The sequence below is a fragment of the Neovison vison genome, chromosome 11 (assembly GCF_020171115.1).
Source record: "Neovison vison isolate M4711 chromosome 11, ASM_NN_V1, whole genome shotgun sequence".
Taxonomy (NCBI): domain Eukaryota; kingdom Metazoa; phylum Chordata; class Mammalia; order Carnivora; family Mustelidae; genus Neogale; species Neogale vison.
This window is the reverse complement of record NC_058101.1, coordinates 87,684,860-87,700,974: the sequence shown is the minus strand read 5'-3', so window position 1 is coordinate 87,700,974 and position 16,115 is coordinate 87,684,860. Positions and strand designations below refer to the sequence as shown.

The 16,115-nt window shown below is 36.3% G+C and overlaps 1 protein-coding gene across 1 annotated transcript in view; it reads left to right on the top strand.

Annotated features, from left to right (window-relative positions):
- Positions 1–16,115, top strand: part of FGF2 (fibroblast growth factor 2) — a 61,379-nt gene that overhangs the window by 44,610 nt on the left and 654 nt on the right. The window contains 1 exon segment of the mRNA XM_044225958.1: positions 7,453–7,556. Within this exon segment, the coding sequence (XP_044081893.1) occupies positions 7,453–7,556 (104 nt within the window).

The window sequence follows — 16,115 nt, the reverse complement described above, 5'->3', positions numbered from 1 at the left end:
AATGAGAAGGATACACTAGAAGATCTCTGAAGTCCTTTACAGCTCTAACAAAGTGGTATTTATGATTTTAAGATTTATCATCCTTGAGGATATTCAAAAGAAAACAGTACAAATTCTGGGGGAAATTCCAAGGGAGTTCCAAAATATTTTGAGCAGTGACAATAACCCTGGAATAATAATTTGGTTTTTTGGTTATATGGTGTAGATAAATTGTCAAGTGCTAATAATCCGAGCATGTGGACATTTGAGTGTTTATTTAGGATAATAAGAGTTTCTTTTCCTTTGTTAACATAGCCAAATCATTTTAGGAAGACTATAAATTTTCCTTGGCTGAAGATTTTCAAGTGAAAGCAAGATGGCTATTTCTCTTAGATATTGTAGATGAGATTTAAAATGTAGCTGTATAATGATGGGACTAATTGACCAATAAGGTCTCACCTGGTGATAAGATCCTTTAATGTTGTGGTTTATAGCTTTTGGGTTTTTTGTATTGTTTTTTGGTATAACAGGAAAAAAAAAAAAGAGTTGGATAGCACACTGTTTTTCCAAGTTCATCTTACTGGATTTAATATCAGCATTAGAAAGCCACCAAAAGTTTATGTTTATCAAAATTGTTGACTTATGTGTATCCAAAAACTTAATATTGTGAGTGGTCTCCAGCTTGCTGAAATGATCTGGGTTAAATCAGCATCCAAGGCCCAGTTTAAAAAGGTCTCTTAATGTAGTGGATTTTTAAAAATAGCATATATTTATCATTGATATAGAAAACCACATAAAACAGGACCTTGGGATCATGCCCTGAGCTGAAGGCAGACACTTAATGACTGAGCCACCCGGGTGCTCCCCTTATATATCTTTTAATTAAGAAATGTCCTCTCCCTCTTGGAACTCATGAACTCATTAATGTGATTATTTCCATAGTCGTGTTTAATATGGTACACACTTATATTTTATTCCAGATTATTTTAAAATGCTGACAATGCTAACATTGTTATGTTCCTATAAAAAGAATGAAGAAAAATTCTTCAATGAAGAAAAATTTCAAAATATCAAAAGTTATATGAAAATAAAATATTTTTGTTTCATTATTCCATAACTGTTAACTCTTTGGGATAGTTCTCTACTAAACTGTATATAGTCAAGTGTATAATTTTTACATAGTAAGTATTCCCTCTGCTGTTACTTTGGGCTTTTTAAAATTTCTAATTGAAATTAGAGATCTTAATTAGAAATCTTCTTGTAGGGATGCCTGCGTGGCTCAGTTTGTTAAGCTGCTGCCTTCTGCTCAGGTCATGATCCCAGGGTTTTAGGATTGAGTTCTGCTAAGCAGGGAGCCTGTTTCTCCCTCTGCCTGACTCTCTTCCTGCTTGTGCTCTCTCTGTCTCTGTCTCTCTCTGACAAATAAGTAAAATCTTAAAAAAATACATTTTTGTAGTTGTTACTCTTAATAATAGGGAACAGTCTGGCTACCAGAGGGGAGGTGAGTGGGGGGATGGGTGAAGTAGGTGATGGGGATTAAGGAGCACACTTGTGATGAGCAAAGGGTGATGTATGGAACTGCTGAATTATTATACCGTACACCTGAAGCTAATATAACACTATCTTAACTGGAATTAAATATATAACATAAAGTAGTAATATGGCAAAAAAAAAAAAAGATCTTTTTCTAGTTCTCATCATAGAAGCTTTGATTCTCACATTTTTTGCTTTTTTAATATAAATACCTAAAACTGTAGCTTTCCCTTTAAGCATGTTGAGGTTATATTATCAGGCAATTGGGAAATATTTTCTAATTTCCTTTGTATTTATCTGTGGTTATGTTTTCTTTTCTTTTCTTCTTCTTCTTCTTTTTTTTAATGTATTGCTTAATCTCTAACTATTAGGGGGATTTTCCAGATAACTTACTATTACTAATTTCTAATATACTACTTTGTTTGATTTTTAATCCTTTTAAATGTATTGAGACTTGTTTTATGGCCAGTATATAATTTATTCTTGGGAGTATTCCTTAAAAAGAATGTATATTTTGTTTGGGTGTAGTGATCTTTAAGTGTCAGTTTGGTGGGCATATTCACATGTAAAAGAGTGAAGTTGGATTTTCATCCCTCATACAAAAGTTAACTCAAAATGAATCAAAATCTAAATGGATAAGGTAAAACTAAACCTCTAGTGGAAAAGCTTAGTTGTAAATCTTCATTCATGACCTTGGATTATGCAGTGGTTTCTTAGGTTAGGACAATAAAAGCACAAATAATAACAAAATTGATAAATTGAATTTCATGAAAATTGAAAGTGTTTCTACTTCAAAGGACAACATCAAGAGAGTGGAAATTCAACCCAGAGGATGGGAGAAAATATTTGCAAATTAGATATCTGATTAAAGATTTGTGTCTAGAGTAATTGTGTCTTAACAACTCAATGGTAAAAAGACAACCTAATTTAAAAATAAGCCAAGGATCTGAATAGCTATTTCTCTGAAGAAGATATACAAACAACCAAAGAGTACATGAAAAGTGCCTATTATCATTACCCATCAGAAAAATGCATTTCAAAACTATGAGGTATCACTTCACACCCAAGTAGGCTGGCTATAATAAAAACAGAAACAGAGACAGAAAAACAGGGAAAAAAAAACTACCAAAAACAAAAACACAAAACACAAACTATAACAAATGTGGTCTGGATGTGAAGAAACTGGAGCCCTCAATTTCTAGTGGGAATGTAAAATGGTTGCTTTGAAAAGTCCAACAATTCCTAAATGATTAACCATAGTCACCATATGACTTAGTAATTTGAATTTTCGATGTATATCCAGAAGAAATGTAAATATGTCTACCCAAAATCTTGCTTCTGTAGCATGTTCACAGCAGTCTAATTCATAGTAGCTGCAAACTGAAGACAAAACAAATGTTCATCAACCAATGGAGGTAAATCACATGTGGTTCATCTATTCAATGGAATGTTATTTGCCAAAAAAAAAAAGGAAGTAATGGCTACCACATGGATGAACCTTGAAAACCTTATGCTAAGTGAAAGAAGTCAGTCATAAAAGACCATACATTGCATGACTCCATTTATATGAAATATCCAGAATAGGAAATCTATAGAAACAGGAAGTAGATTAGTGGTAGTCTAGGCCTGGGGATGGTGGTATCTGGGAACATGGGATGTGAGTACTAAAGGGCATGGGTATGGGATGATGAAAATATTCTAAAATTGATTGTAGTAATGGTTGCACAACTCTTGACTATACTAAAACCATTGAATTGTATGTACATTTTAAATGAATTATATCATATATGCATTATTATATAGACTGTTAAAAATAAAGGAACCAGGAGCACCAATAGTTCAGGGTAAGAGCCTTTGATATTACTTAGTATTATAGTGACTTTAGAAAAAAACTTGTCAGCTGGAGTTAACTGATTTGAACAACAAACAACTTCACTAGGCAAATAAGCCTAGAAGAGCTTACGTTGCTGGCAGTTAAATTTTTTTTGCACAGTTTTCAAATGACTGTGATGTTAAGAGAATAAAGTCTCAGGTGAATGAAAGCTACATGATGTAAAAAGAAAAAGGTCAAGTTGGTAGATAATTTTTTAAGAGATTTTATTTATTTATTTGACAGAGATCACATGCAGGCAGAGAGGCAGTCAGAGACAGAGGGGGAAGCGGGCTTCCCGCTGAGCAGAGAGTCCGATGCAGGGTTCAATCCCAGTACCCTGAGACCATGACCCAAGCTGAGCCGAAGGCAGAGGCTTAACCCACTGAGCCACCCACATGCCCCAGTTGGTAGATAATGTTATTCATACATTCCATATTCTTATTGATTTATTTAGTCAATTTTTGCTTAAGATATTTTAGGATTCTATTATTAGGTGCTACATATCTAAGATTATTATGTCTTCTTGGTGTATCTGACCTCTTATCATCTGCAATCACTTCTTCATTTCCATATTACTTGCCTTGAAGTCCACATTATCAGATATTAATATAGACATAACAGTATTCTTATACTTAGGGTGTGCATTTCCACCCCCCACATTTTTACTTTCACCCTGCCGTTGTCTTTGTATTTAAAGTGCTTTTCTTATAAACAACACAGTTGACGGTTTTTTCCCTTAAATGTAAAGGTTTGTTTACATTTAGTGTAATTATTGATAATGTTGGGTTTAATCCGCCATCCTGGAATTTGTTTTCTAATTTCCCCATCTGTTTTTTGTCCAGTATTTCTTTTCCTTCCTTCTTGTGGGTTAATTGAATAGTTTTTTTTTTTTTTTTTTTTTTTTTTTGGTATTCTATTTTGCCTTATAGCCCAGCTGCCAACTGTTTGGGAAGGCCAGGAGTTAGTCTTGCTCTTGAACTCAACCCCCGGCTTGTCTTGGAAGATCTCTTTTTCTTTGTTTTTTTAAGATTTTATTTATTTATTTGACAGATCACAAGTAGGCAGAGAGGCAGGCAGAGAGAGAGAGAGAGAGAGGAGGAAGCAGGCTCCCTGCTGAGCAGAGAGCCCGATGTGGGGCTCCATACCAGGACCCTGAGACCATGACCTGAGCTGAAGGCAGAGGCTTTAACCCACTGAGCCACCCAGGAGCCCGGAAGATCTCTCTTGATCCTGCTTTGCATTTGGTGAAGGCTCAGTGCTTGTCAGAGGGATCTTATTCAGAGATTGTCCTGTTCCCGAGCCTTCAAGGAACTGCTACTTTGCACTCAGCAAAGGTCTGGGGGTACTTCAGGAGGATCTCCCAGCCCTTCTGTTTTGTCCCAGCCTTTGATGTGTGGTGGTTGTGTACTAGGTGCAAACTCTGTGAAAGAGAACTCACAGGTGGGTATGGAGTTGTTCTTTGATTAGAGCTCCTCAGAACTCTAATTCCTCACATCAACAGCTCTTAAAAATTAATAAAGTTTTAGCTGGTTTCTCCATACTTCCCTTTTGGCAGGTTTATTCTTTCTCCTGTCAGAGATAAAAGCAGTTAGGCATCTCTTTTTTGGGAAGAGATCATTTGTATGTGAAAATAGTTCATTTAGGTTACTTTGCATCTCAGTTTTAATGGGGTTTTTAAAGAAAATTTATGAGCTTGTTTTAGGCTGTGGTTATTTTTAAGGTGTATTTTTTTTTTATAATTATATGGCAATGGAAACATGTTTTTGAGCATCTACAGCTAATGTTTATTTTTTAGGGGCTTATTGAGTGATAATCACCTAGTGTGGAATACCCAAGGAATCTGTGAAAGGTCAATGAGTAAATGAATGACGGCATTTGTTTTAGGTATTGAGTCGCTGGTACTGGCCCCACATTAATATACATAATCTCTCTTACGGCCAGTAATACATACTTAATGATGGTGACCTACAGATAGGCTACACTTTATTGATAAAGCATCAAAAGAAAGTATAGTGATTATGCAATCTTGCCTCATGAGCATTTATGTAGCCTTCTCAGTTAAAAAGAGATACAAATATATTCATAATTAATATGGCTTATCTGGATCACTTTTGAGTTGTATACAAGGTTTGGTCATACTCATTAAGATAATTTTGGTTTTATTTGTTACAAATAAAGCTTATTTTTTACACTCTGAGACGTTAAGAAAAAGACTTTATGCTCTTGGTTTAGTTTTCATGTTTTGATTGTATTTCTTTTACCTTATATTATCTTTTAAGATTCTGTAGAAGAATTTTGTCTGGTAAGTGCAGGCTTACTTAATCCTATGCTCTCTGAAATCTAGGAGTGACACAGAGGAGAACATTGAATGTTCAATAGATTTTTTCTTTATGTAAATTCTCAAACATTCATAAAGTAAGTAGTGCAAGTAGAAAAATAAACTCCCATGCTTCTAATAACTGTTGATAGGTTAATCAGGATCTTTTTTATCCTGACCACTTTATAAAAACAGTTGAACGTCTGCTAGAGTATTTCATTTATTTTTGATTGCTAAAATATTTTAAAGTTTCATATAATGGCCTATGAAATAATTCATTCTGAGACCAGGTAAATTTTATAAACAATGTATACTTGACCCCTTTATGGTGATTTATAAGGTATATAATGCAGGTTATAAGTAGCAAAGGTCTGAGTTTGGCAATAAAGAGTTAACTTGGCTTAACCAAGAATTTCCTAAATTTATTTAGCCCCAGAACCCCTTTTTTAATGTAACCTCTATTAACTAAAATACATTTTGGAGAATATTATTTAGGCAGGACATTGCTACCTCTGAATAGCAAAAACAGAAGCTGTTACGTTCATTTTATTTGAATTAGATAATTATTCTCATGGAATAATCATAATCATGTAATATCTGTTTTTCCCCTATAATATGCTTAATATTGATAACACAGTATAATAGGTTATCCTCTTGAGGATCTTACATTCTGAAAATCTTTAAGAATACTGTAAAAGCAAATCAAGTATGAGCATTTTGTTTTTTCATGGGATAGATATTTGCAATAAAATATAGGTATACCTCACAACCCATCTGTAAAGAAAGATAAATGCATTGGTATTGTATTAAAGGGGAAGGTAGAAACAATATGTGTAGAAACGCAAGGAAATAGAAACCAAAAGATAATAGTGATCAGTTAGATTATATTTTATTTGTGAAGAATTAGTTAAAAATATCTTAAAAGGGGAACTGGGGTGACTTAGTTGGTCAAGTGTGGGGTCTTGATTTCAGCTCAGGTCATGAGCTCAGGGTCTTGAGATTGAGTCTGGGTCAGGCTCTGCACTCAGTGTGGAGTCTGCTTAAGATTCTCTTCCTCTTCCTCTGCCCCTCCCCCACCCCACTATCCTGCAAGGATGTGCACTCGCGCTCTCTCTCAAAAAAACAAACAAATAAGCAAAAAACCACAACTTTTAAAAAGTTTAAACTCAGGCAGTAATGTGGAAGTTCTCACAAGTGGTTTACATTTTCATGTACTTTTATTTTTTAAAAAGATTTATTTATTAGAAAGAGAGAAAGCATGAGCAGGGGGACGGGCAGAGTGAGGAAGAAAATCCACAAGTAGACTCCCCGCTGAGTGCAGAGCCTGAAGCCAGGCTCAATCTTAGGACCCTGACAGTTTGACCAGAAGTGAAAGCAAGAGTCGGTGGTTTAACTGACTGAGCCACCCAGGTGCCCCTACATTTTTATGTACTTTAAAATATGTTCACTTTTTAAAAACATGTAAGCAGTTAACAGGGCCAAGTGGAAGCTAACTGCACATCAAGGGAAAACATTCTCCATTCTGCTACTCTTCTCACTGACACTAGAGTGAGAAGGGATTCTAGAGGTAACTCATGTTCTAAAGGTTCTGCATCTCACCCTGATATGATCTAATTGACACCCATCCCTGGCCCCCCACCTTGCCAACCCTCCCGAGTGGATTAGCTGGCTGCCCCTATCTTCATATCATGTAAATGTGCAGACAGGTGTTTTTTCTGTGATGCCACAAAGGTGATTTTTTCCATTACAGTCAAACTGCAACTTCAAGCAGAAGAGAGAGGGGTTGTGTCCATCAAAGGAGTATGTGCAAATCGCTATCTTGCCATGAAGGAAGATGGAAGATTACTGGCTTCTGTAAGTACTACTCTTTTTGTAGTTTTTTTTTTTTTCTTTGTGAGTTGTGTTGCTGTTAATTTGCTAGTATTGGTATTTATTAAGGATTTTGTAAGTATTATCTAATTTAATCTTCATATTCACCTTATAAAATAGTACCACTCTCTTTATTTCATGGATACAAAAACTGAAGTTCTGAGTGAGTAAGTAACCAGGGAAACACAGCTCACATGTGGTAGAACCTGGATGGCACTTGAGGCAGTCTTGACTCTGGAGCCTGAGCTCCAAGTCACTGCATTTCACTGACTTATATGCAAAGCTATTGAACTAGAGTTGTAAAAAAGAATTTTTATATTGTGCAATTGTTTGAAGATCAGTGGGATGGATATATATACAATTTTGAGTATCAGTTTTTAAGTTTCTTCTTTCAGATTCAAAATGTTTGCAGTATAGAATAAAGCTGAGGAAGTGGATTCTTAACCTAGATACTGATAGTGGCACTGCCACATATTAGCTGTGTGTTCTTGAGCAAATTATTCTGAGGTAGTTCCCCTACCATAAAACAGAGATAATAATGATCCTATCAGCATAACAAAAAGCATGGAGGACACAGGGAGTTAGAGAGAAGGGAGTTGGGGTAAATTGGAAGGGGAGGTGAATCAAAAGAGACTATGGACTCTGAAAAACAATCTGAGGGGTTTGAAGTTGCGGGGGGGGGGGGGTGGGTGGGAGGGTGGGGTACCAGGTGGTGGGTATTATAGAGGGCACGGATTGCATGGAGCACTGGGTGTGGTGAAAAAATAATGAATACTGTTGTGCTAAAAATAAATAAATTAATTAAAAAAATACTGATCCTATCAATATGAGTTTTTGTGAGGACTAAATTAGATAATTTATATCAAATGCCAAAATCCAGGTCATGCATAATAAGTCCTCAAAAGTTTTACTTCCTCTTCCTTTTCTCCTTTATATATAAGTTCATTCAGGACAAGGACTGCACTTTTTTACTTTTTATCACAGCTAGTCAGGAGTATTAGCTCCTGGCTAGTATTCTTTTCACTATGGCAGCCTCCCTGTCAACCCCACCATTGCCATTAGAAAAGGATTACATGCCTGTTGGGCAGACACGATACGTGGGAAATACTGCAGAGAAATAAACCAGTCTCTCTGGGGGAGTAGATGGGACACTTATGTAAAAATGTGTGTGTGTGTGTGTTTGTGTGTATACACAAACTACAGCCATGATACCAATACCAGTGGCCAGTTACCATTGGCTATAACTTTCTCCCATTAGAGATTCAATATTAGAGCAGTTGTGGTATTTTAAGCTATTCAGAGTTTTTTTTTTTTAAGATTTTATTTATTTATTTGACACAGAGAGAGAAATTACAGGTAGGTAGAGAGGCAGGCAGGGAGGGGGAGCAGGCTCCCTGCTGAGCAGAGAGGCCCATGTGGGCCTTGATCCCAGGACCCTGAGACCATGACCTGAGCTGAAGGCAGAGGCTTAACCCTCTGAGCCACCCAGGTGCACCTACACATAGTTTTTGAAATATTTTCTGAGTGACAACCTTTGGATTTCTGAAGGTACCAAAACAGACTTACAGAGAAAAAGAATATTTCAATTATCTGATTGCTCATTTGAGAAGGATATATTTCTGTTGATATATTATCAATTTGTATGACTTTTACAGGATAAATAACAACTCTGGGTATAATGGTGTGCACTCCCTCTTTGGTAGTAGAATAAACTTTAGAATCCTCTTCAAGAATGCTGTGCCAAATGCTGTGCTATAGGCATCTGGGTTATAAAGTTGAATACAAAATTGTCTGTGCCCTTAATGAATCACAATCCTGGGGAGGCAGAAGTGTAAGTAAGTATTTGTAATAATTGTAAGGGTTTTGATGTGTTCCTTCTATACCTTGTTTAAATGCACAGTAATATTGGATAGGAGGTTAGAAGTATTATGACATAGGAAGTAATACAGGAAAGGAAATGATTAAACTTGTCTTAGAAGAGGACCCATCAATAGGATTTTAGGTAATGTAGAGGAAGTAATTCATCAGGCAGTCAGGGAGCAGAGGAGTGGAGATGAGGATACAGAGAACTTTAAGAACATAGTACGTGCAAAGACATGGGTGCAGAAGGCTTAGGAGGTGTTTCTGTAGCATTACAAATAATTCACTACTGCAGGAGTCTAAAGTGCAAAGGAAATGCAAAGTGGAAGGGAAGAGAGAAGGCTGGAGAAGTAGATAGACTGCCTGCTGAAATGCATTCTACACCGTGTGTTACAAGCAGTGGAAAGCCATGAAGAGTTTTAAGAAGAGACACAATCTGTTTTGAATTTGAGAAACATCACTCTGGCAGCAGTGGAGAGAACGGTCTGAGGGAGCTGACAGTGCTGGCGACAAACCAGTTACTTAGAAGGCCATCGTAATAGTCCAGGCAAGTCATGATGAAAGCCTGGCAGTGACAGAGCAGAGGATTGAGTGAAGTTTTAGCACTTGAAATTGATTGGATTTAGCAGTGAAGTAGAGAGAAAAATCCCAGGTTTCTGGTTTGGATAAGAAGGTAGATGAGAAAGGGGAAGGAGGAAAAGAGCAAGTTTTGGGAAAAGGTAACACAGGTTCAAATTTAGACTTACCTCTTTTGAGTTGCTGAAGAGAAATTCAGGTGGGGATGTTCACTACATAGTTGTATTTGTGGGTCTGGAACTTGGAAGAAGGTCTGTGTCCATATACAGATTTGGGTGTCATCAGCACATAGATAATAGTCAAATTCAGGAAATGGAAGTGGTTCCTGGGCAAAAAATACAGTCCCAGAAGATTGACTACTTGGGACTTGTACTGTTCTTGTCTTTTTTCCTACCAGTCTGTTGTCAACTTAAAGCATGATGTAATATGTTAGGCATCTACCAAAGGAGCATTTTAAATATTTCCAGGACAGTGAATCAGTAATTTTGGATGACCTTGAGTTTGTTGAGAGGAGAGTTTATTCCTACTCTTCTCACGTCAGGATGTGACAGAACACATGTAGTGTGAATCATGATGGCTTCCTCAAAGGCTTGGTGTTGTTTTGCCTATTGTCAAACAGTGAAGGTGATGGAGAAAATAAAGGAGATGCATATCTTTGCTTTTGTTATGACTAACTGTAGACAGTACTAGTCAAGTGCTTTTAAAGCTCTCACTTTTTTTCTTAATCTGGCTCAGTGAATGATTTGAAATTCTTATCCTGTAGTTTTCCACTTACTGAGATTAGAAGATCCAGTAACCTGGTAATTACCGTGGCCTGTAAGATACTCGTGGGAGGGATTCTTTATCTCCAGAACATAGGCTGGAATTTACATTCATCTGTAATGATGAAAAGCTTCATACTTGTCAAAAGTGATGAAAACAGAAGGTACTCTACTTTAAAGCGCATCTCTGAAACTACTGGGGTCCGTAAAAGAGGAGATGAATTTAGAACAATAGACATGAAAACTGAACTGTCTTCTCATTCTTACAGAATTCTCTCCAAGTTAGAATTAAGGGAATTGTGACTTCTTCTCTTGGTATATAGTCGTTAAGCTTTCCAAACTGTTTTTCCAAACTTTCAGAAAATTTTTTTTTCCAAAATGTTGAATCTGTGCCATCAGAAGTGGAAAGTGCTCTGAAATAAAGTGTTTTATAGTTTCTTCCTTAACTCAGCGGGACCTTTCACAAGCTTAAGGTATTTTATTTAGTCTTAAATATGTTTCTATCTCTTTGGATATATGCTAATTCATATATAATACACCAGATTCCCTTCAAGTTGATATAGTAAGAGTTACTTTAGCAGTGCTTAGAAATTTATCACAAACTATGTAGGAACACATAAATAGAAAATTTGGGATTTATCAGTTTCCTTTGAGCAATGGTACCAGCCAAGATTCAGTTGTTGTCCTTCCCATCATAGGCTCTATTCTTGCCAAGTTCACAAGTTAATCTCCAGTCTTACCTAATTCAGTGTATGTGGCTTGCTTCCTTGACTTTTCAGCAGCAGTCCTATCTCTTTCAAATTAGTCTGTCAGTTTTCAGGGGAGAAGTGCCCCTACCATCAAATCAAGGAGGTGATTTTGGTGGGTCAGTGACATATTTCTGAGTCAGATCCATAGGCAGGGAGCTGTTAACAACAGCTACTTTTAGGCAAAGAATTAAACGTCTTGACCCTTGGCTATTAGTATTATCTGTGCCAGACATTTAATGGGTTGAGACGAATCACTGATGGTAAAAGATACCATCGCCAGGGATGTCAGCAGAGACCTCACTCAGGTGACAATGAGAAGAGACAGCTAGCATATAAAAAGCCGAACAAAACAAAAAAAACTTAATAGCAACTTTTGATACAAGTCCACTATTGTGACCACTAGCCATCGTGGGGATGCAGATGCCCCTTATAACCTGGAGAAACTGGGGTTTACGAACTTGCACTTGCCATAGGCATAATTCTTTCCACTCTTCTACCTGGCCCCATTTCAGACTGTTGTGTTATGGCACATCCCTGGATTCCTCTGTGTTCTCCCCTGTTTATGATTCCTGCAGTGATTTGCAAAACATTCTCATTTCCTTTGGACACGTAAAATATTTTGGTTTCTAAGAGTCATGTTATGTCGATTGCTACCAATTGAGAGTATGAAAGAAGACGGGTTTTTTTCCTCCAATACCTTCACATAGTAATTGCATGAATGCTTTCAGGCTAAGGAATCCTCACTGTTTGAAAACATTTCTTAAGGGTCTTTCCCCCACCCCCTTTTGAAACTAGAAAATCCAAAAGTTTAAAGAGTAACTATTTTTAACTGCCAAAGCCTATAGTTAGAGGCTGAACTTGAGTAGTTTTTTAATACAAAACAGACTCTTACTCCTTTCCATAGCGGGATAAATTTTGGTGCCATGAACAACAGAGGTCCAGAACAAATATTAGGATTTATGATTTCTTATGTGTTCACAAAACTGTAGGTTTTTAAAACGGCATATAGTGAGGTTAACTGTAGTTTTACATTAAAGTCCCCAAACAACATCATTGTTGGCATTAGTAAAGAAAGTGTGCCTGGTCTTTATGTGCTAGAAAATTGCCTGTTGATTTCTATATAATGCTATAGATCGTGATATCCTGAACAAGATATCTCAATATAGAAATGTGTATATAACTTGTGTGGACCATAATAGTGAAACATAGAAAAATATTTATTCTCTGAGGATATATAAATTTAATTACTGTAAAAGTAAAATATATATTTTTAACCTATAGAATAACTTTCTTAGTTGAGGGGCCTTAAAAATGAAATGAGACCTACATATATAGCAAAGTAGGGAAAATATATTTTTGAGGGCTTAGTTATTGAGACTGACAATATATACTGATCAGGTTTGTCAGAAAAATACAGTAATTGAAGAGGAATGTATATTATTTTTGAGAGATAAAACACTAGATTAAATGCAAAGTTTACTACTTAATGAGGATTATTGCTTTTAGAAACCAGTCTTATAAAATTTTACACAACCTATATGCATATACAAAGATTAAGGTCAAATTTGCTTTTAACTTTTCACAATTTGTGTGTTTTATTTTGTTCTGAAGTAATCAACACTGATACTTACATCATGTCTGTTTTTAATTCTCAGAAGTGGTGTAAGCAAAGCATTTTTGGATCCATGTTGAGCAAACTCCCTCATAAGCCAAAACTGAAAAATCAAAGTACTGTAAAAGAATAAACAATCCAAAAAACAGAACATGGGGAAAGGGCCATAAAGTTCAAATCTGACATTTAACAGAGGACCAGATTTGTGCAATTGATGCGTAAGTGGAAGAGATGGTAGTGAGGAGGAGAAATTACCCTGCTTCTTATTTCTTTTCTCATTGTGTCATGACTTATGTAAATTTTGATAATCTGGCTTTAGTATTATTTGTCTTTACTATGAAGTTATTCTTTTTCCCCTCTTTCTACCCTGTAATTCTTTGGAAGTAAGTCATTGTACATAGTCCACATTTAAGGGATGGGGCTAATGCTCCATGTCCATCTCCCTTGAGGGAGAAATAGTTACAAATTTGGAGTTCTTTTGCATGAGAAATTTGTCTATTCTCCATTTATTTATTCAATCACTTATATCAGTATACACTCATGGGTGTTTATTTTATATTATGGGTTATAATCCAATACTGTGTTATTTATTTTGTTCAAACTGTTTTTGCTATGGTCATTGGGAGCTTTTTTTTCAATTGGAAAAATTGGTTCCTATATTCTCTGACACACCCCCATCAATGCTGGGAGGATTTTGAGCACTTCCTAATGGCCTTCAAGATGCTCCACATTCATCCTCTATATTCCTTACTATAGTCTAGGATGAGCCATTTCTCTAAGGAGCCCTCATTGCTCTTATGGGCAATGGTATTAGTGCTCAGTTGGTACTCCCTACAATACCTGGTCTATTGGGATACATACCATGCCAACAGGTTCTGCCTTCTCAGCCAGTTCCTAATATTTCAGAGGAAAGTAATAGTACTGGTGATTAAGTGGATAATACATCATAAACTCACTCTTTTTCTTTTTTTATAGAAGTTACTTGTACCTTTACAAAACAAAGGGGAAGGAACGAAAACTTGCATCTGTGCTGAATGTTCAGATACGTAAATTTACTAAACTATTACACACTTGAAAACGAACTACATTTTCAAAATGGTTTATGTTCTAGAATGTGGATTTACCATCAACTAAGATAGGGAAGTCTATGAGTGGGATCAGGTTTTATGGGGAAAGATGAGGAAGTCAGTTTTGGACATGTTGCATTTGAGATGAATATTGGGCATTCTAATGAAGACAATGTGTATTGACCACATACTATATGTGTCGGGCACCCTGGAGGCTGACAGAATATCCAAAAATCGACGTAGTTAGGTCTCCCTCTGGGGATTTAGCCTGTGAAGCTTAGTGATGATCTTTCATGTTATCTTTATGATCATCATGATTTTTTGACTCTTTACTTGTGCCTGCTTCTTCTACTCCTGATCTTAAACCTGGAATAGGGAAGAGGAAGATTTTTATCATTGGCACTGAAAAGTGACAAAGTAACACAGATTGACTTCAATTAACATGAAAAGCAAAATAAATTTCACCAAAGGTAAAGTGAAAGTATTGGCTACGGAATATCCACATCTTCCTAGGTGTAAGTGTTTCACACTTTTATCTTTACCCCACATGGATCACATAGCTGTGTCCTTGTGCAATGTATGCTTCTTTGTAATGCTACCTGTCATTTATTTGCATCACAAAGACAAGTTGCTTTAGTAATTTCTTGCAAAAAGTGGGCAAGTTAGATAAGTTTATATATCCATTTTTAAAAGTTAACGGTGATCAAAACATTAAAGCCAAGTAAATATTTAGTAAAATTCTTATCCCTAGAAGCAGATTATAGGATCTAATACCACACCCTTATTTTAGATGACTGAGATGCCTGTTACATTCAGATCATTCTAATTTTGGTTGTTATGCCAGCTCTTTTCATTGTTCTGTTCATTGATTTATGTTCTTCTCACAGTTTGTGCCACTGTTTAGTTTATCTTAGAACTAAAGAATCTGGGAAAAGATTCAAGTCTTTTGAATGTGTGTTTTCCTAACCCTGAAGTTTCCTAGATTTGAGTATATAGAAATAAGCTGGAATCTGGTAAACTCATTAAGGTTTATGTCATATACCTATGTACACATGTTGTATTTATATATAGATATAAATATGTATAAATTTATATGGTTTTCTATGAGTTTATAATTCTCTCTTCCTATCTAATTTAATATGAAAAATTATTTTTCCTTTCTTCCCTTAGAGTAGATAATTTGTTGACAACCACCCCCCCCCCGACCCAGCACATACCCCAGAGGCCAGTAACTATCATCAGTCTACCCTGTGAAGTTGATTTTTGAACATTTACTTGAAATAATGTAGCAGCCTATTAGACTCCATTACTTGGAATAGTATTTCCTGGTCTAACTATTTGTAAAGCTAGCTACCCCTACCCCATTAATAGCTGAACTGAAATAAAAAGGGAGAATAGTCTCCTCTCCCGCAAGACACTGCCAGAAATCAATATGGTCTACGTTACTTATTCTCCGTTATCTACTAGTGTTTTGAGAATTCTAATCATATAATGTTCCAGTATAGTTTTTGGGCATTATATACGTTAGCTACTTCCTATAAAATATTGTTTTTATGCCTTAGAAATGGTAACCACTAGAAAAAAATTGCTATAATTTAAGGAATTAGTTCTGTTTCTGTGAGTAAAGTATTAACAAAACCCTCTTCTTCAGGAAGGTTACCTCTGGGTTACCCTTCCATCACTGGCATGGAACCCTGATAAAAGTAAAAATGACCCCTGACTGGTAACCTGCCTGTGGACTGGGAGGAATGTGGATGCACCATGAATACCATGCTGGAAGCCACAGCTGTGGGCTTCACGAAGTGTAGTGTGCTCTTTGTTAGTGGGTGTAACCCCCTTTGTGAAAACTGCTCACGGGGTGTTTCAAGTCCGAGGCAGGGCGGCTCCCGTCGAATCTGTGTGCTCTTGCTGCCTAAACA